This window comes from Neofelis nebulosa, chromosome 17 (genome assembly GCF_028018385.1).
Source record: "Neofelis nebulosa isolate mNeoNeb1 chromosome 17, mNeoNeb1.pri, whole genome shotgun sequence".
NCBI lineage: Eukaryota > Metazoa > Chordata > Mammalia > Carnivora > Felidae > Neofelis > Neofelis nebulosa.
The window spans coordinates 35660983-35682932 of record NC_080798.1 but is presented as its reverse complement, the minus strand read 5'-3'; the positions used below and the strand labels follow the sequence as shown (position 1 = coordinate 35682932).

General features: G+C 39.3%; 1 protein-coding gene across 9 annotated transcripts in view; it reads left to right on the top strand.

Annotated features, from left to right (window-relative positions):
• The window catches only part of CNOT1 (CCR4-NOT transcription complex subunit 1), a 105118-nt gene that overhangs the window by 29906 nt on the left and 53262 nt on the right, over positions 1–21950 (top strand). For all 9 annotated transcript variants that reach the window (XM_058706522.1, XM_058706517.1, XM_058706519.1 and 6 more), the window contains exons 3-8: positions 15371–15478; positions 16298–16396; positions 16767–16835; positions 16923–16977; positions 17689–17892; positions 18965–19133. In XM_058706522.1, coding sequence (XP_058562505.1) covers positions 15371–15478; positions 16298–16396; positions 16767–16835; positions 16923–16977; positions 17689–17892; positions 18965–19133 — 704 coding nt within the window. The remainder of the gene's footprint in view (positions 1–15370; positions 15479–16297; positions 16397–16766; positions 16836–16922; positions 16978–17688; positions 17893–18964; positions 19134–21950) is intronic.

Sequence of the window (21950 nt, the reverse complement as noted above, 5' to 3'; positions counted from 1 at the left end):
GCAGATCAAGAAAAATGGTAACATCTCAGAAGCCTCTTTTTAAGGTACTGAACATATCATTTATGACCCAGCAGTTCACTTCTATGTATACAATAAAACAAACTCATGTGCATGTTCATAAAAAAACATGTATTGCAATAGCCATGCTGGAAATAACCCAATCATCTATCAGTAGCAGTGAGATTATTACGTGAAACAACATTGATCTTACGGTGTTGTGTGAAAAATGGTAAGCATTATGTCAGTTCACTTGTTGTTTGTGCATACTCCGTTCTGTTACCATTTCTTCCTAGCAACTGTTCAGACACTTGTAATGGTGCAGGTATTATTTTTGATGTGATTTTATGTCAGTTTTCACCTTCTCCTCATAGTCATGCAGGGTAGGTATTACTCTCTTTACACGGAGTTTCAAAGACATTATTATTTTGCCCACTGGTACTTTCCCTGAAAATGGTGGCAAATGTGATTTGAATCCACAACATTCCTATGATGGATCTCATTCTGCATGGCAGACAAAGAAGTAGGAGATAATTAGACTGGATTGGAAGGTCTTCTAGTTCAAAGTTTGGCTGTCCCAGACAGCCCCTACTCTAAAATATCTTTCACTGTGTTCTCAGTGTGACCTTTGTAAAATGTATACCTGTGGTCTCTTTGTTGTTTTAAAATCTTTAGTCTGTCTCTGTCCTATCCAGTTAGAAACTCAGACTCCTAGGCTTGGCCTGTGTTGCTCTTCTCTGGAAGCACGTAAGAGGTAGTTTGGAATGCAAGTTACTTACAAGGTTTCTACACCTGTAGTGGAGGGAGACCAATTGGAAACAGAATTGGGCAGAAGGAGAACTGTGGTGGAAATGTTGGCAAACTGTGTGGGAAGTTTGGGAACAGATCTCAAAGTTGTCCCACAGTGTGCCCAGATGGCCAGGCCTTTATATCCCTTATGTTATCTCTTAATATATGAGAGCTAACCTTAGGCAGAGCTGTCCCATGCAGCTGAGACAAACTCTGAGGGACCTGACTGCCAGCGTGAGTGCAACTTCCTTGAAGTAGGGAATCTGATGGTGCAGTGTGTCACTTCACCCCAGCAAGGCTCTGCCTGAACTGGTCAGCTTAATACTATACTATAATTGGTTTGATTATCTTGCCTACTCTCAAGACCTTGAGTTGTGGAACTATTCTCTAGTTTTTATCTTTATACCTATAAATGCAATCGGGATGAAAGAAGGAATAAATTATTTAGTGATTGGTTTTTTTAAGAAGATTAGATTATTTTTTAAAATTCATTTTATTGGAGCGTCTGGGTGGCTCAGTTGGTTAAGTGTCCGACTTTGGCTCAGCTCATGATCTCACGGTTTGTGGGTTTGAGCCCCATGTCAGGCTCTGTGTTGATAGCTCAGAGCCTGGATCCTCCTTTGGATTGTGTCTCCCTCTCTTTCTGCCCCTTACCCACTCACACTCTGTCTCTCTGTCTTTAAAAAGTTAATTTAAAAAATTAAAAAAACAAAATTCATTTTATTTATTTTTTTAAGTTTATGTATTTTGAGAGAGAGACAGCAGGAGTTGGGGGAAGGGCGGAGAGAGAGAGAGGGAGACGGAGGATCCCAAGCAGGCTCTGTGATGCCAGCGCAGAGTCCGACAGAATTCACCCAACTTTGAGATCTTGACCTGAGCCTAAAACAAGAGGCTGAAACTCATCCAACTGACCCACCCAGGTGCTCCTCCTCCTTTGTTTGTTTATTTATTTTGAGAGAGAGAGACAGTGCAAGTGGGGATATTTTCTCTTTTCTTTTTTCTTTTCTCTTTTCTTTTCTTTTCTTTTCTTTTCTTTTCTTTTCTTTTCTTTTCTTTTCTTTTGAGAGAGGGAGCAGTGGGGGTGGGCAGAGAGAAAGAATCTTAAGCAGGCTCCATGTCCATCGTGGAGCCAGACATGGGGCTCAATCTCCTGACGGTGAAATCATGACCTGAACAGAAATCAAGAGTTGGACAGTCAGCTGACTGAGCCACCCTGGTGCCCCTTAAAAGATTGTGGGGCTCAAACTCACAACCTTGAGATCAGGAGTCGCAGGCTCCACCAGAATGAGCCAGCTAGGTGCCCCACTAATTAATTTTGAAGATAAATGTTAGAATGGTTGGCCTAATGACTGAGGTTTTCACAATGTCTACAAATTTTTCTCAGACAAGTAAATTTTGTGTCTTCAATAGTATTTTTGCAGGGAGTGCCTCTCTCCCTCTGCCCCTTCCCTGCTTGCGTACGCTCTCTCAAAATTGATAAACTTAAATAGTATCTTTACAGACAGCCTCCTTCTGTTATTTCAGAATGATTAGTAATTTAGAACTGATGTGGAAGCAGCATTCTAATTTTTGGTTCTTGATTGCTTTTGGTGATTGGTAAAGGCTTATTGTATTCTTGGATGCTTAGTATATTTTACACTTGCTGTGTTGTGGCTTAGTCTGAGCAGCCTTAATAGCTTGACTAGGATTGTTTTCCCTTTGTTGTTTCTCCTGGGGACAAGCGGATAAAGGAATGTTCATTGAATTTATTAGATATATGGGTTCACTAGATGTGTAAACTAACTAGTACTACCATTTTATAGATGAGAAAACAGGATTGGAGTTTGTCTCATCAGTCAGGATGTATGATATTCTTTAAAGATTAACCCTTGTAGTTCTTTCCTTTAAATTCATCATTGTTGGGGGGCGCCTGGGTGGCGCAGTCGGTTAAGCGTCCGACTTCAGCCAGGTCACGATCTCGCGGTCTGTGAGTTCGAGCCCCGTGTCAGGCTCTGGGCTGATGGCTCAGAGCCTGGAGCCTGTTTCCGATTCTGTGTCTCCCTCTCTCTCTGCCCCTCCCCCGTTCATGCTCTGTCTCTCTCTGTCCCAAAAATAAATAAAAAACGTTGGAAAAAAAAAAAAATTTTTAAATAAATTCATCATTGTTGGGACGCGTGGGTGGCTTAGTTGGTTAAGGTTGGACTCTTGGTTCTGATTTCACACTTCATGAAATCGAGCCCCATGTTGGGCTCTGTGCTGACTATGTGGGGCCTGCTTGGGATTCCATCTCCCTCTCCCTCTCTACCACTCCCCTGCTTGTGTGCTCTCTCTCTCAAAAACAAACAAAAAACCATAAAGGTAATCATTGTCGTTATGTGAAAGAAATTATATAAGTAAAATAGAAAAAAATACACTAATTTTTTAAAATTCTCAGCTTAACGTTTCTGAATATTTCACTTTTGTTTTTGGGTTAAAAATACTGATGCTATAAAAATATTTTATGCCTTCGGGTGCCTGGCTGACTCAGTTGGGGAACATGTGATTCTTGATCTTGGGGTTGTGAGTTTGAGCCCCATGTGGGGTGTAGAGATTATATAAGTAAAAATTTAAAAAAAGTATTTTGTATCGTGTCCTTTAAGATCTAGAGTTTCTGTAAATATAATTTAAAAATTGTATTAAAATTTCAAGTTTATTTTTAATATGTGATATAAAATAGATTTTAAAATTTATTAAGTGAATGAAACTTACACCAAGAGTTTTATTAAAGATAATCTCGGGGCGCCTGGGTGGCGCAGTCGGTTAAGTGGCCGACTTCAGCCAGGTCACGATCTCGCGTCTGTGAGTTCGAGCCCCGCGTCGGGCTCTGTGCTGACAGCTCGGAGCCTGGAGCCTGTTTCCAATTCTGTGTCTCCCTCTCTCTCTGCCCCTCCCCCGTTCATGCTCTGTGTCTCTCTGTCCCAAAAATAAATAAAAAACATTGAAAAAAAAAATTAAAAAAAAAAAAAAAAAAAAGATAATCTCAAGCGCAAGAGTAGAACAGTATAATATAATCTTCCCAAATCTATCATCCTTATTTTAAGTCATGACTAATCTTGTTCCAGGCTTTTTTTTTTTTTTTTAATTTATTTTGAGAGAGAGAGCACACGTGGGGGAGGAGCAGAAAGAGAGGGAGAGCGAGGACCCCAAGCAGGCTTCTCACTGTCAGTCCAGAGCCTGACGAGGTGATAGGTCCCACGAACTGTGGCATCATGCATGACCTGAGCTGAAATCAAGAGTTGGACACCCTACCAACTGAGCCACCTAGGCGCCCCCATTCTTCGGTTTTAAAACTTGTCTCATACATAATTTTATTTATATGTTAATTTAAACCAAACCATAATGCCACTGTCATATCTTTAAAAAAAAAAGCATAATAATTTCTAAATGTAATATCCAGTTAACACTCAAATTTCCTGTTTGCCTCATCTAAAAAATCTCATATAACACGTGGGTTTGAATTAGGATCCAATAAAATAAACATTTGTTCATTTGGCCCTCATTAAAGATCTTTTAAAATCTTTGGTTTTCCGGGGTGCCTGGGTGGCTTAGTCAGTTAAACATCAACTTTGGCTCAGGTCATGATCTCACAGTTCCTGAACCCACAGCATTGGGCTCTCTATTGTCAGCGCAGAGCCTGCTTCGGATTCTCTGTCCCCCTCCCCACTTCTTAAATAAATAAAAACTTTAAATCAGATTGTCTTATAGCTACCCAGTGTGAGTTTTGCTGATTATAGCTCCAGGGTGATGTTTAACATGTTCTTTTGTCTCTTGTATTTCCTGTAAATCAGTAAATTTAGAAGCTTAACAGATTAGGTTTTTTCTTCCCTTAAAACAGTTTTAAAGGTAGTAGTATATACTTTTCATCAGGAGGTTTGCAGTGTCTGGTTGCCTCTATTTTTGTGATTTTTAGTAGACTTTGTTCATTGATTAGATTCATTTGTTCAGGATTGCAAAATGATGGTACTCTTGTTATGCATTCTTGAAATAGTTCTGTAAAAAGAAACTTGCTGTTACCAACTCTATGGTTATCTGAGGTACAGTTTATAAAAGAAGGGCAAGATTAATGTTTGATTCTGTGTTTATTTGCAAGTTTTCAAAGTGACTCGTTTCCTGGCTTTTGAAAATGACTGTGAATATGAGTTTAAAAAAAATTTTTTTTTAATGTTTGTTTATTTATTTATTTTTTTTTCAACGTTTATTTATTTTTGGGACAGAGAGAGACAGAGCATGAACGGGGGAGGGACAGAGAGAGAGGGAGACACAGAATCGGAAGCAGGCTCCAGGCTCTGCGCCATCAGCCCAGAGCCTGACGCGGGGCTCGAACTCACGGACCGCGAGATCGTGACCTGGCTGAAGTCGGACGCCCAACCGACTGCGCCACCCAGGCGCCCCTAATGTTTGTTTATTTTTGAAAGAGTCAGAGCACAGGCAGGGCATGAACACAGAGAGAGGGAGACACAGGCTGTCAGCACAGAGCCTGATGTGGGGCTCAAACTCAAGAACTGCAAGATCATGACCCAAGCCGAAGTTGGACGTGTAACCAACTGAGCCATCCAGGCACCCCAAATAGGAGGTTTTTTTTTTAGCATTCTTAAGAACTCTCTTTTATTTAGGGGGTGGGGGTGGGGGGAGGGAGAGCGTGCAAGCGCATGTGAGTACAGGAGAGGGGCAGAGGGAGAGAATCCCAAGCAGGCTCTTTGCTGAGTGCAGAGTCCCAACGTGGGGCTTGATCTCACTACACTGGGATCATGACTTGAGCCGAAATTACAAGTTGTATGCTCAACTAACTAAGCCACCCAGGCACCCCAGGTGCTCATATATTTTTAACTTTTGATATATATGTTTTAGTATTAAAAATTTTTTTATTAACATTTTCTTAATTTATTTTTGAGAGACAGAGCACGAGTGGGGGAGGGGCAGAGAGAGGGAGACCCAGAATCCGAAGCAGGCTCCATGCTTCAATCTGTCAGCACAGAGCCCAGTGCAAGCAGCTGATGGTTGCTGAAGGTTGAGGTGGCTGTAGCAATTTCTTAACATTGATTGACTCTTCCTTTCATGGATGATTTCTCTGTAGCATGTGATGCTGTTTGATAGTATTTAATTTGCAGTAGAATGTGTTTCAAAATTGTGGAGTCAGTCCTCTCAAGCCCTGCCTGCCACTGCTTTACTAAGTTGGTAAGTTGATAGTTGATAAACAAACTTCGTTGTCATTCCAACAATCTTCACAGCATCTTCACCAGGAGTAAATTCCATCTCAAGTAACCACTTTGCTCATTTTAAAAGAATCAACTCTTCATCTGTTAAAGTTTTTTTTTCTTAGAGAGAGAGAGAGAGAGAGAGAGAGAGCGAGCGAGTGAGCAAGCTGGGGAAGGGCAGAGGGGGAGAGAATCTTTTTTTTTTTTTTTTTTTTTTTTTTTTTTTTTTTTAATCTTTGTTTATTGAGAGAGAGAGAGACAGTGCAGGCAGGGGAGGGACAGAGAGAAGGAGGGAGACACAGAATCTGAAGCAGGCTACAGACTCTGAGCTGTCAGCATAGAGCCTGACACAGGGCTTGAACCCACGAACAGTGAGATCATGACCTGAGCTGAAATCAAGAGTTGAACACCTAACTGACTGAGCCACCCAGCCGCCCCTCATCTGTTAAAATTTTACCATGAGATTACAGTAATTCAGTTACATCTTCAGGCCGCACTTCCAGTTCTGGTTCTTGTGCTGTTTCTAGCACATCTGTAGTTACTTCTTCCACTGAAGTCTTGAACCCCTTAAAGTCATCTCCACGGACTGGAATCAACTTCTGTAACTCTTGTTACTTTTGATATTTTGACCTTTTCCCCATGATCACGAATGTTCTTCTTGGATGGCATCTAGAATGCTAAGTCCCTTCCAGAAGGTTTTCAGTTTACTTTGCCCAGATCCATCATCAAGGATTATCATTATCTGTGGTGGCTGTAGCTTAACAAAATGTACTTCTTAAACAGTAAGACTTGAAAATCTGAAGGACTTCTGGGGCACTTGGGTGGCTCGGTCAGTTAAGCATTGGACTTCGGCTCAGGCCATGAACTTGCTTTCGTGAGTTTGAGCCCTGCATCAGGCTCTGTGCTGACAGCTCAGAGCCTGGAGCCTGTTTGGATTCTGTGTCTCCCTCTTTCTCTGCCCTTCCCCTGCTCGCACTCTGTCTCTCTCTCAAAAATAAAGATTAAAAAAAAAAAAAAAAGTCTAATAAAGGACTCTTTGATCCGTGGGGCTGCGGAATGGATGTTGTGTTAGCAGACCTGAAAACAACAATAATCTCCTTGTATATCTCCACCAGAGCTCTTGGGTGACCAGGTGCATTGTCAGTGATCAGTAATCTTTTGAAAGGAGTCTTTCTTTCTGAACATTAGGTCTCAACAGTGGTTTTAAAATACTCAGCAAATCATGTTGTAAACAGATGTACTGTCCTGTAGGCTTTGTTCCATTTTTAGAGCACAGGAGGGTCAATTTAGCATAATTTGTAAGGACCCTAGGAGTTTTGGAATGGTCAGTGAGCATTGGGTTCACCTTAAAAGTCGCCTGCTGCATTTGGCCTTAAGAGAGTCAGCTTGTCTTTTGAAGCTTTGAAGTCAGACATTGACTTCTCTCTAGCTGTGGAAGTCCTAAATGGCGTTTTCTTCTTCTTTTTAATGTTTGTTTATTTTTGAGAGAGATAGAGGGAGGGAGGGAAAACACAAGTGGGGGAGGGGCAGAGAGAGAGGGAGACACAGAATCCGAAGCAGGCTCCAGGCTCTGAGCTGTCAGCACAGAGCCCGACACGGGACTCAAACCCATGGACGGCGAGAACATGACATGAGCTAAAGTCAGGACATTTCACCAACTGAGCCACCATGTGTCCCTGGCGTTTTTTTTTTTTTTTTTTAATTTTTTTTTCAACGTTTTTTATTTTATTTTTGGGACAGAGAGAGACAGAGCATGAACGGGGGAGGGGCAGAGAGAGAGGGAGACACAGAATCGGAAACAGGCTCCAGGCTCCGAGCTGTCAGCACAGAGCCTGACGCGGGGCTCGAACTCACGGACCGCGAGATCGTGACCTGGCTGAAGTCGGCCGCTTAACCGACTGCGCCACCCAGGCGCCCCTCTGGCGTTTTCTTCTAATATTCTGTTTCATCTACATTGAAAAGTCTTTTGCTTACTGTAGCTGCCTTCGTTATCTGGCCAGATCTTCTGGATGACTTGCTGCAGCTTCTACATCAGCCTTTGCTTCACCTTGTGCTTTTATATTAGGGAGATGGCTTCTTTCCTTAAACTCCATGAACCAACCTCTGCTAACTTACTGCTTTTTTTCTGCAGCTTCCTCGCCTCTCTCAGGCTTTATAGAATTGAAGAAAAGTTGGGGCCTTGATCTGAATTAGGCTTTGGCTTAAGGGAATATTATGGCTGGTTTGATCTTCTGTCCAGGCCATGACAACTTCTTCTTTACCAGCAAGAAGATTCTTCTGCTTTCTTATCATTCATGTGTTCACTGGAGTAACACTTGTAATGTCCTACAAGAAACTTCCTTTTTTAGTATTTACAACTTGGCTAACTTACACACAAGAGGACTGGCTTTTGGCCTGTTTGGACTTTGAATGTGCCTTCCTTAACTAACCTTAATCATATCTATCTTTTGATTTCAAGTGAGATATGTTTGACTCTTCCTTTCATTTGAACACTTAGGAGGACATTGTAGGATTATTAATTGGTCTAATTTCAATATTGTTTTATCTCAGGTAACAGGAGGGAAAGAAGGTGGGGGAGCAGCTGGTTGCTGTAGTAGTCAGAACACATACATTTGTTATGTTTGCTGCCTTCTATGGATGTAGTGCTTGGTGCCCCCAAACAATTACAGTAGTAACATCACTGATCACAGATCATCATAAGAAATATAATAATGGGAAAATTTGAAATATTGTGAGAATTACCAAAATGTGACACAGAAACAAGAATGAGCAAGTGTTATTGGAAACATAGCTTTGATTCACAGTTGCAATAAACCTTCAATCTGAAAAACAAAAAAAATATATCTTAAAATTGCTGTAGTGCAATAAAATGAAGTATGGCTATGGTATCTTAGTAGAGATGTACCATCAAATTAACATTTTAAAGTTATTTAGAATAGTTCTTGATACAGTTACACCACCAACTGGGTATAGTATTGGATTCATTGTTTTCATATTACTTTCAATATTTAAGGAATATCTTTTACTTAATTAAAGTTTGCTTGGTAATGATGTAAAGTTTTTGTTCCCAAAGTTAAATATGTAAAACAACTTTTATTTAAAGAGCAATTTAATCTTACTAGAAATATATTATATATTGAAATGGATTCAGTTCTTACTCTCTGTCCTTTTACTACAGTTTCTGCATTCCCCCCAAATCTTCTATTTTCATTCATTTCTGTTTTGGCTGTAGATCATGGTCAGATTTGTTTCATTTAGAACTTGGGTGCTATTAATGGAGTTCTTTCATGCTTGAGAATGTTCTCATTTTTATTTATTTATTTATTTATTTATTTTTTTTTTTAATTTTTTTTTCAACGTTTTTTATTTATTTTTGGGACAGAGAGAGACAGAGCATGAACGGGGGAGGGGCAGAGAGAGAGGGAGACACAGAATTGGAAACAGGCTCCAGGCTCCGAGCCATCAGCCCAGAGCCTGACGCGGGGCTCGAACTCACAGACCGCGAGATCGTGACCTGGCTGAAGTCAGACGCCTAACCGACTGCGCCACCCAGGCGCCCCTCTCATTTTTATTTAAAGTCCAGTTATAACTAATATGAAATTATTTCTTTAAGTTTATTATTTATTTTGAGAGAGAGTGTAAGTGGGGGAGGAGCAGAGAGGGGAATGAGAGAATGCCAAGCAGGCTCTGCACACTCAGCACAGAGCCTGACTCAGGACTCGAACCCATGAACTGTGAGACCATGACCTGAGCCAAAATCAAGAGTTGGATGCTCAACCGACTGAGCCACTTAGGTGCCCCTAAATATGAGATTCTTGAGTCAAGATTACCCCTGGTTTTATAAAATTGCTCCCCATTATTTCTTCCGCAACATGTAATGCCAAAGGTTCCCTGTCTTTCCTTGTTTCTCTCCTTCCTCATGCATTTTATTTTAGATAACTAACTTTTCCTACCAATATCTACTCCTAACCTCAGTATCCCTGTGAATTTTCTTTTAGAGTTCATTAACTTTATGTATATGCTGTAGCATTGGTTATTCTGCATCAGCCTTTCTTGTGCTGTGGTATACCTTTCAGTCTTCCCATTCAGATCTTTATTTATTTCATGGATATTTTTGTTGCTTTCTTTGATTTTTTTTTTTCCCCCATGTGGATTGTACTAGATTTTATGTGGATTGAAATAGATTGTTAGGTGATTACCTTTTCTGAAGGTTTTGCTTTTAAGACATTTTTGCTTTAAGACATAATTTGCTTTTAAGACATTTTTTTAAATCTATCTATATATATTTTTATCTAAACATTTGTTTATTTTTGAGAGAGAGAGAGAGAGAGAGCGAGCATGAGCAGGGGAAGGGCAGAGAGAGAGAGAGAGAGGGAGAGACAGGTCCGAAGCATGCTCCAGGCTCTGAGCTGTCCGCACAGAGCCCTGGGCTCGAACTCATGAACCGTAAGATTGTGACCTGAGACTTTTGACCTGAGTCAAAAGTCGGATGCTTAGTTTGACTGAGCCACCCAGGTGCCCTTGCTTGTTTTTAAATTTTTATTTTTATTTTTATTTTTATTTTGAGGGAGAAAGAACAGGCAGGGGAGGGGCAGTGAGAGAGGAAAAGAGAGAATCCTAAGCAGCCTTAATTTTCTTAAATATGCAAGCTTGCTTTCATTTCCTTCTGTTATCCTGTCTTTGAGCCAGTCTTTTGCCTTTTTCAGGACTTTTCCCCTTCAAAAATTAAAGCAGTTCTTAGAATTTCTTTGGTAGTATGAAATACTGTTTACTGAACTCTTCTGTATATTTGGGCAAGTCCTTTCAAATGTATGTTCTCCAACTGTCTTGTTTGTTTCTTTGGTCTGTTTATTTTACAGTTTCTTCCAGATAGGTTCCATGCTGAGTCTCTGGATTTTTGCTCATCTTTGAATTAACCCAATTATTTACTCACTTGTAAACAATCTTGGGGATGCTTGAGGGCTGGGAAGTATGTTGGGGGTAGTCTGCCATTTGTTTTTAAATTCAGTAATGGTTGCCACTGCCACAGCCTCCTCTTTATTCTGCTTCACCAGCATTCTCCTTTGGCTAGATGGTTTGCTCTAGACATTGAAAGTAGCATCTTGAATTTGGTTGTTTCCTCAGCTCTAGCTCCTTTGTCATTCTGCAGTATGTTGATCTGGGTTTCTAAATGGATAGTCTCTTTTCTTTCATGGCTCAGCTGGCCCCTGGTTCCTCAATTGAACAAACAAAGGATATAGGTTTTGGAACATTTATCAGTCCCAAACATTTTTACTTGTGGATTTATCAGTCCCTAATAGAAATCTACATTTGGCCTGTCATTTGAGGTGCTAAAAATGAGCTATCTTCCATATCTCTCTGGATCAGTTCTTTCAAGAGTATGTTTTATTGAAAATGGAAATTAGGAAGTTTTTTGTTATTCGGAAAAAAGTGGTCATAGTTCCACCATCTTTGAGTTAGGACTTTGAAAGTTTTGTCCTTAAAATTAATGATTTTCATTAGAATTAACCCTGATTACTTGCTGCATGGTTTTTTCTTGTTCTTTTCAATACATTAAACTATTTCAAATACATGCACTATTTTTTTAATAAAGTAACCCAAAGTATATTACAGATAATAACCTGCATATATAATTTTAAGAATTAAAATTGTTTAACAAGTGTAAGAAACACAAAGAGGCTCCATTATTTGTATAAAACATATTACAGTGTAAAAACTGTAATTGTTATATAGAGAGTTACTACCTTCAGTTTAAAAAATCTGGTACTTAATAACTGTAGAATCATAAAATCTGTTTGTACAACAGCTATGGTTGAAGACACAATTCATCAGATAATTGCTGCTTTATCAGTATTCCACCAAAAGAAGAATAAGTATTAATAAAGAAGGATTTTTGTTGTTTTGGACTATGAAAGTTCCTTGACTACCTTGTAAGATTACTCATAGCATTTGTGGACAACCTTCATTAGTCATTTTCTTATACTTACAATGAGCTAAAATAAATGGGGCTCTTTCTGTATAAGATGTATTATTTCATGTAATTACCCTTCATACAATTATGTCTTTAATCCTCCTCCATATGTTCTCTAGGGCAGATAGTGCCCCATTTCTCTGACCATTTCACATGATTTTCTGGATCTCTACCATCATAAATGCATTATTTGTTAATGTTCCTCTTAATACGTGACTTCTAAATGAGAATATGTTGTTCTAGCCGCAGATCAGATCATTATAGAAGTATTATGGCATGTCTTTGGTATAGTTAATTTATTTTTAATGTAGCCTACAGATTTTATCAGATTGTAATGTAGTTACTTAACTAAAACTTTGAATTATTTTATTGGCCCCACTCGTGTACAGTGGGTGGAATGGTTTGATTTTTTTTTTTTTTTTTAAGGGAGGGGGTGAGAGGGAGACACAGGGAGGGAAATCTGGGGAGGGGCAGGGAGAGGAGAGAGAGAACCCCAAGCAGGGATCCCAGCACTGTCAATGCAGAGCCCGACACAGGGCTCAATCTCACGAACTGTGAGATCATGATCTGAGCCAAAAATCAAGAGTCAGACACTTAACCAACCGATTGGGTCAGCCAGCTGCCCCGGAAGGTTTGAATTTTAAGTAAAAATGCATAGGACTTGGTCTTGGGGGATCAATAAAATCTTGCCATAACATCTTTGTAATCCAAGATCATGTCTTTACAATACCACTTTATGTTTTTTATTAAAGCCTTTTAAAAAAACTTTACTTTTTTAACATGAAATTTATTGTCAAATTCGTTTCCCTATGAAAGAATTTTTAGAGAGCATGAGTGAAGGAGAGGGGCAGAGGGAGAGGCAGAGAGAGAATCTTAGGCAGGCTCCATGCTCTGTGATCATGACCTGAGCTGAAGTCAGGAGTCGGGATGCTCAACTGACTGAGCCACTGAGGTGCCCCAAAATATCACTTCAGTTTTTAGAAGAAAAAAGTGGCTTCTAATGAAGGGCACCATGGTATCACAGAGTGAATATTCCATACACCTAGCAGCTATAAAAACATACCTTCTGATCCTGCTACTCTCCAGCAAGTTATGTGTGACATTTGTCCCTTTTTGTTGCAGCCTTGATTTTCTTAAAAAACAAATCTGTATTTGTAATGACATGATATTGTTTGTCTATATATACTGAGGGTGGTTGTTAAGATTGAATGGCTGTAATAGAAGCTATAAAATTATATTGTAGAAATAAATGTAAATGGTTAGAAGGGAGCTTCGTAAAATTCTGCTTATTCTAGTTAAAACAAAAAGTTAAATTTGTTTTTTTGGGTTTTGTTGGCTGTGACGACAGTCTAGTGGAATGTCTTCCATCTTTTAGATTGATGTAACAGTACCAGATAAGTTACTAGGTTCAAGAATCATGATCTAGTCTCCTGACTCTCTCTGGCTTTTTTTTTTCTTTTTTGTTATTAAATGCATTTGCATATAGTTTACGTTTTGCCTCAAATGCTCTTTCCTCCAGCTCTATGTGTGGTTTTTGTCACTTCAATATTTTAAGTCTGTTTATATGTTAAATCTTTAGAGAAGGCCTTTCTCAGGCACCACTCGCCCCTCCTATCAATATCACAACACCTTGTTTTGTTTTTTATATGACAGTTTATCAGAAAAATTTCATAACTTTTTCCCCCTGTGCAAATGTACTCCATGAGAGCTACAGAACTTGCTGGTCTCGTCTCCTGCTGTATTTGCTGTACCTTGAATAGTATCTAGCATGTATTCAGATTTTTGTTAAACCAGATATTCTTGTTCCTCTGAGCAAGAGCTCCATTTGGTTGGAGCATAGATAGATTTATTTCTAGTTAATTTGAATTGGCCCTTTAAGATAATGTTTTCAGCATTCCAGGGGATAGTAAAAAATAATCTCTGCCTTTATAGGACTTAAGGAACTGTAAGAACCCACAAACCCAGTACATTGTGAGTAGGGCCACAATAACTTTTAGACATGGAGAAGTTCTTGATTATCTGATTTTATTGATTTTATCTTGAAGATGTATGTGGGACAGTGTAAAAATTGGTCTTATTTAGCTTCCTGTATTTTCTGACTGGGGAAAACAAACTGAAATAAGTTAACTCAGCCAGCTACCACATAATTATGATACAGTACAAAGAGCATAGGATTTGGAGTTGGAGTATGAATCCAGATTTCTCAACTCATCGACTATGTAATTTGACGCTCAAGTTGTCTAAGTGTTCAACTCTTCATCTATAAAATTACAGTAAATTTTGGCAGAGTTGTTGAAGATTAAACCAAGGAAGCTCAGTACAGTACTTAGCCTAAAGTGCAAGTGTTATTTATAATATTTTTAAAAAGCATTTAATAAGAGAATCATTACTCACTCTGTACTTAAAATGCACTAAGTTCTTTTCTAGACTAGATGCAAAGAGGTGAGTATAACTGCACAAATTCCCTGTTCTGGTACAACTTAAAGTCTAGTGGGGACATAGAAAATAAACATAAATTATCAGGTGATTTTAAGTGCTATAGTGAAAAGTAATTCAGGGTGAAGGGGAGATTGTGGGGCAGGTCATGTAGTTATGAAAGGAACTGATAGAACAGGCCGTGTTAGCATTCTGAAGCTTTCTAATTAGAATAGCAGTAACATTGGTAAATTTGAGAAACAGCACAAAACTAATAGAGCCCAGGGGCAGCATCTAAATAAAGTGCTGAAGTCAGACTGTTTTTTTTAGGGCCTTGCCTTGTAGGTTATTGTAATGAGTTACAGTTGTCTTAAATTTCAGGTTAAGTATTTAGGGTACAAATAATGCACAGAAAAAGTGATACTCTTATAGCTCCAGTTTGTTACAAAATTGTTGCCTTACAACTTAAAAAAAAACCAACCACTTAATATTCTTACTACATGTCATTTATGTTACTTGGTGTTTTGGTTTAGATGTTGACCAAAGTGCACACAGTTTTATATACATGGACTGGTTAGTTTCTTGTTTTTTTTTTTTCCCTGCCAGTGACTGTAGGAAACATTAAAAAAACCTTTAATTATAAAATATGGGTACCTCTATTTCATTAATTCCATTAACTCTTATTCAACATGAAAAATTAATATTGAGATTTGCCTAGAGACTTTTTTAATCCTCTTAAAAATATTTATTCATTTTTGGGAGAGAGAGCGTGAGTGGGGGAGGATCAGAGAGAGAGGAAGGACAGAGGATCCGAAGTGGGCTCTGCACGGACAGCAGTGAACCCAGTGCAGGGCTCGAACTGATGAACTGTGAGATCATGACCTGAGCTGCAGTCAGACATTCAACCCCCTGAGCCACTCAGGCACCCCAAGTTTTTCAGTCCTCCTTAATGTTGACTATAAATTCATATTTTTGGTCTTTTTAGATTGTGAATCGGCACGGTCCTGAGGCAGACAGGCATTTATTACGCTGCCTATTTTCGCATGTGGATTTCAGTGGCGATGGTAAAAGCAGTGGCAAAGATTTTCATCAGGTATTGGGGCTTACAGAGCTTATGTTTACTTAGATCTAATTGTTCAGCAAATTGCATTTTGGGCATAGTGTGTGTATTAAGTGACATACACAAATCATCCAGAGGTAATCTCAGCTGAATGGCTAAAAGGTATTGGGACTTGTCCTTTTTTTCCCCTTTCCTTCTCCTTCCTGACTACAGAGCTTTACAACTACCTAGTTCAGGCTTAGAGTGCTGGGGATCAGGCCTGCCTGAAGGAAGTAGGAATGAGGGGGGGAATACTGCTTGACAAGTAAGTAAGGCAGAGAGAGAGGCTCTTTTTCTTAAAACAAAAAAAAAAACCAAAAACTTTTTTAAAATGTTTATTCATTTTTGAGAGAGAGGAGCACGAGCAGGGGAGGGGCAGAGAGAGGGAGACACAATTAGAAGCAGGCTCCAGGCTCTGAGCTGTTAGCATGGAGCTCAACTCGGCGCTCATGATCTGTGAGATCACATCCTGAGCTGAAGTTGGACAATTAACTGACTGAGCCACCCAGGTGCCCCAGGACTGTCTTTTTCTAGATTGAGTTTCTTTGGCTTGATTTTCAATCTGGTAATAGTCTGTCATGATGTTATTCCTTATAGATACCTTGTCGTCGGACTCTATTTTGTAGAAATGTTGGTTTAACGCTTGCTGCTAATAGACTCTACGAGTTTAAATGTGATTTTAAAGAGCTGATTTGATAATGTAGAAACAATATCCAATATTGGATTACACTTCACTGTTCTGAGCATCTCTGCATCTGTTTGTGAAGAAGATGAATGTTAATGCTAATGAAAATTCACTTTTTATTTTTAAAGACTCAGTTTCTGATTCAGGAGTGTGCGTCGCTGATTACAAAGCCAAATTTTATCTCGACGCTGTCCTATGCCATTGATAATCCATTGCACTATCAGAAGGTTGGTATTGCTTTTATCTTTAGTAGTCCTAAGGATGTGACTTTCTGAAAAGACCTTAAATCTTGATATCATAAAGACACGTTGTAATTTAAAAATCTCAGTAGTTACTTTAGGGTTTTTTAGTTTTCTAACAAAATGAAGATGGTTCGTTTGATCATAAATAGAACCTTAACTAAAACCAGATCATGCAAAGGCTTGTTTGTCAGTCTAGGACTTGGTGTATTCTTTCTAGCAACACTACAGAATTATGTCAGTCCTGTGTAGCACCATATTTGGGTGAATAGATGCTTTTATAAACTTACTGAAAATCCTAAGTTTGTCTTGTTTTTTAAGTTCTTCTTGTTTTGAAATAAAGTTTGGTTTGTTTCAGAGTTTAAAGCCTGCACCCCACTTATTTGCCCAGCTGAGTAAAGTTCTCAAATTAAGCAAAGTACAAGAGGTATGTGATTTAAAAAGAGATACATGCAAAATTGGAATTAAAAACAGCCAGTCGACTCTTTGATCAATCTAACCCTTCTTGTTTCAGGTAATTTTTGGCCTTGCCCTCTTGAATTCTTCCAGTTCTGATCTTAGAGGTTTTGGTAAGTTCTTTTTTCTTAGAGATCCTGTAGTGAAGTTATTTCTTTAAAATCCATGAGTTTTTGAATCTTGAGGCACCATAGTTTAGATTTAGAGAGTAAGATAATCTAAGATTATTTTCTTTTGGCCTCTCTTATGAATGTGTGTATGCATAGTAAAACCTAATATATAAAACTTACGTTCATAAACATTTAAAAATTTTTTAAATTTTTTTAAATTAAAAAAATGTTTATTTTGAGAGAGAATATGAGTGGGGGAGAGGGTGGAGACAGTGAATCCCAAGCAGTCTCCATGCTGTCAGTGCAGAGGCCGACGTGGGGCTCCCATCTCAGACTGCAAGATCACAACCTGGGCTGATATGAAGAGTTGGGTGCTTAACTGACTGAGCCACCCAGGCACCCCCTTCTTCATAACCATTTTTAAATGTATAGTTCAGTAATACTTATATTCACATTGTTGTGTAATAGATGTCTGGAATTCTTTGTTTTGCAAAACTGATACACTGTACCCACTGAACAGCTCTCCATTTCCCCCTCCTACCAGCCCCCAGCAGTTGGTCTCTTATTTTATACTTGCCACCTAGAACTGTGAAAATATTAGAGGGTGAAGGGTGAGTTGGTGAATAAGAATGATGGTCATCTGTGTTCTGATGTGGCTCTTTACCCATTGTGGTGTTAAAGTAACTTGTGATTTTTGGTTTACCTGACTTTTAGCTGCCCAGTTTATCAAACAGAAGCTTCCTGATCTTCTGCGTTCTTACATTGACGCAGACGTCAGTGGAAATCAAGAAGGTGGCTTCCAAGATATAGCAATAGAGGTCCTACATCTCCTCCTCTCCCATCTCCTCTTTGGGCAGAAGGGAGCCTTTGGAGTTGGACAGGAACAAATAGACGCTTTTCTTAAGACGCTGCGCAGAGGTAAAGGAGTGTCTGTTGCCTACAAAAGATGATTTCGTGACAAGGATTTTAGAATATAAGTGAAGACCATGATTTATCTATAAGTTGGTAATTTTTTAAGGAAGTAAATTGTAATTTTAAATATGAAAGTTAAAGCCTCATAGGAAAGGTATAAAATGAACATAACTGTAGTAATATTGTTATGTAGATACAGTCTCGGTTACGACTTGGTATATTTCCATGTAGTCTTTTTTCTCCCTTAGGGTGATGGAGACTACACTGTGGTGACATGTTCTTTTTACTTAAGAAAATTGGTCATTATTGATATACCCACTTTGCCTATCTGGCTATTTGAAATGCTATGCTAAGAGAACTCTTGGCTTCTATTGTTGCCATTCTTCTTTTCTCCGATCTTTCTTTTAGAGATATAAGTAGTGTTTTTGAAACAAATCTTTTTTTTTTTTAATATTTTTTTAAAAGTTGATTTATTTATTTTTGAGAGAAGGGGTGGCAGAGAGAGAATCCTAAGCAGGCTCAACGCTACCAACATGAAGCCTGATGTGGGGCTCAAACTCCTTGAGATCACCACTTTTAACTGACTGAGCCACCCAGGCATCCCTAAAACAAGTCTTGATGATAAACTAACCACTGTCCATTTCCACTGTTACTTTGCTTTCTGATGTTTAAATTCCTGAATTTTAAACTGCATTAACTTTCTCAGTGATAAGTTTTCTTATCAATGAAACAAATAGACAATGATATTTCAATGGTCTCTGATGCTTTCTTTGTATGAGAACTGATAGTTAATCTTGTGAAATTTTAAAGTAATATTTAGGATGTGAATTGGCCACCAGATATTGGGATCCTAGCATAAAAACTTAACAAATATACTTGAGCAATTTTTGTGATGAGCAAACATTCAAATTTTGGAGTCGGTGTTAAAGTTGTAACTTGGGCTAGCTGGATTGGAAAAAACTGAATAACCTTTGAACATGAACTTGTGGAAGATTCAGATTTGGGGGCTTTTAAAGACAGTAAATGAGAATAGTTTGTTTTTCATCAGTTTAGCAATTGCAATCTTTTCCTCCTTCAGATTTTCCTCAGGAACGCTGTCCCGTGGTGCTTGCACCACTTTTATACCCTGAAAAACGGGACATTCTAATGGACAGGATCCTGCCTGATTCCGGAGGGGTAGCTAAAACCATGATGGAGAGTTCCTTGGCTGATTTCATGCAGGAAGTAGGCTATGGCTTTTGTGCAAGGTTGGTAGTAAGATACACTAAACTTCTGTTTACTCCTGTGCCAAATATGATGTAATTATTTAAGGCAAGTTGCTAACATTACTTAATGTGCTATTATCTTTGCCTCTTAAGAATTTTACTTCCAAATTTAATCTTCCACATATACGCATACCTCGTTTTGCTGTGCTTCACTTTGTTGTGCTTTGCAGATACTGCACTTTTTACAAATTGAAGGTTTGTGGCAACCCTGTGTTGAGGAAGTCTGTTGGCACTATTTTTCCAATAACGTGCTTACTTTGTGTCTCTGTCACATTTTGATAATTTCTCACAGTATTTCAAAGTGTTTCATACTGTATTTATTATGGTTATCTATAACTCAACCAAAAGCTCAGGTGATGGTTAGCAATTTTCAGCAAAAAGTATTTTTTTAATTAAGGTATGTACATTTTGTTTAGACCTAATGCTGTTGTACACTTGATAGACTACAGTATAGTGTAAACATACATGCTGGGGAATCAAAAAATTCATTTGGCTTTATTGCAGTGGTCTGGAACTGAATCTACAAAATCTCCGAGATATGCCTCTACTAGTTTTGGTGACAGCTGTAAATATCATGGTGGCTAAATTTCTATCTCTTTCTCTATCTCTAGTTTCCCAAATTTAGAAATCATAGGTTCCTAGCCTGGTTGCTAGGATAGACATTTTTAGCTTTTGGGGGAGAGAGATCATTGAGGCAAGTGTTTATGGAAATTGTATCATTTCCTACCTCATGAGTTTAACTTTCTCTTCCCTCCCTGAACCTTCAAATCCCCATTGTACCTTCCTTTTCTACAACCTTCCTTTTCTCCCTGTTTTATAGCCTCCTCTTGAATGTTTTTCTCACTTGTGAAGGGCCCCAAAGGAGATAGTTTCACCCTTTTGGTAGCACTCAGGACTTGATAAAGTGGATTGTCATTATTTTCCTGAGAGGAATTAAAGATATTAATGTGCTTTGCTTTTACTTTAAATGTAGCTTTTAATTTTTTTTTTTTTTAATGTTTATTTTTGAGAGCGAGAGAGTATGAACAGGGGTGGGGCAGAGACAGCAGGGGAGGGACAGAGGATCTGAAGCAGGCTCTTTACTAATAGCAGTGAGCCTTGTGCAGGGTTTGAACTCATGAACTGTGAGATCATGCCCTGAAACCAAAGTTGGATGCTCAACTGACTGAGCCACCCTTGTGCCCCAGCTTTTAATGTTTTAAAAACTCTTCATACAAACCAAATCTACATTTATTTTTGAAAATGTGTTTGTGGGTATGTGTATGTGCCTGGCATAAAACTTGTTTAGTTAAACTTCAAGGTGTAAAGTAGCAAAGTTAGGGTACATTTTCAAGGCCATGTTCATACCAGAATAATCAAACTCACCTTAAGTATCAGTATTTTATTTTATTTTAAAACTTTATTTAAGTAATCTCTACACCTAACGTGGGGCTCAAACTCATGACCCTGAGATTAATAAGAATCCTGTGCTTTCGTGAATGAGCCAGCTAGGTCCCCTGTGTTATTAGTATTTTATATTTATGTATGTATGTATTTCTAGAAGTTTGTTTATTTTGGGAGAGACAGTACAAGTTGGGGAGGGAGAAAGAGAATCCAGGCAGGCTCTGCACCGTCAGCACAGAGCCTGATGTGTGGGACTCGAACCCACAAACCATGAGGTCATGATCTAAGCTGAAACCAAGAGTTGGGCACTTAACCAACTGAGCCACCCAGGCAGCCCTTCCCCCACACCGAGTATCAGCATTTTTAAAAATTTTTTTAAACGATTATTTATTTTTTGAGAGACAGAGAGCATTAGCAGGGGAGGGGTAGAGAGAGAGGGAGTCACAGATTCCAAAGCGGGCTCCAGGCTCCGTGCTGTCAGCACAGAGTCCGACGTGGGGCTCGAACCCATGAACCGCGAGACCATGACCTGAGCCGATGTTGGACGCTTAATCCACTGAGCCCACCAAGCCCACCCAGGCACCCCTCGAGTATCAGTATTTTATTTATTTTTTTATTAAAAAAAAAATTTTTTTTTAAATTTTTTTTTTTTCAACGTTTTTTATTTACTTTTGGGACAGAGAGAGACAGAGCATGAACGGGGGAGGGGCAGAGAGAGAGGGAGACACAGAATCGGAAACAGGCTCCAGGCTCTGAGCCATCAGCCCAGAGCCTGACGCGGGGCTCGAACTCACGGACCGCGAGTTCGTGACCTGGCTGAAGTCGGACGCTTAACCGACTGCGCCACCCAGGCGCCCCCCCAAAAAATTTTTTTTAACGTTTATTTATTTTTGAGACAGAGCATGAATGGGGGGGGGGGGTCAGAGAGAGAGAGGGAGACACAGAATCCGAAGCAGGCTCCAGGCTCCGAGCTGCCAGCACAGAGCCCGACACGGGGGTTGAATTCACGGACCGCGAGATCACGACCTGAGCCAAAGTCGGCCGCCCAACCGACTGAGCCACCCAGGCGCCCCTCGAGTATCAGTATTTTAAAGAGTAACTTGATTCATGTTGAAGATGGAAGAAGTTAATTTTATTTGTCTTTGTGAAAAATAATTATTACTCTTGGCTCATACTTTATTCCACTGATTTTTTTTTTATGTTTATTTTGAGAGAGAGCTTGCGAGCAGGAATGTGGCAGAGAGAAAGAGGGAGAGAGAATCTCAAGCAGGCTCCACATTGTCAGTGCACAGTTGGACATGCGGCTCCATCTCATGAATGTGAGATCATGACCTGAGCCAAAATCACAAGTCAGACGCTTAAATGACTGAGCCACCCAGGCGCCTCTCTTCCACTGATCTTTTAAACTTCTGCCAT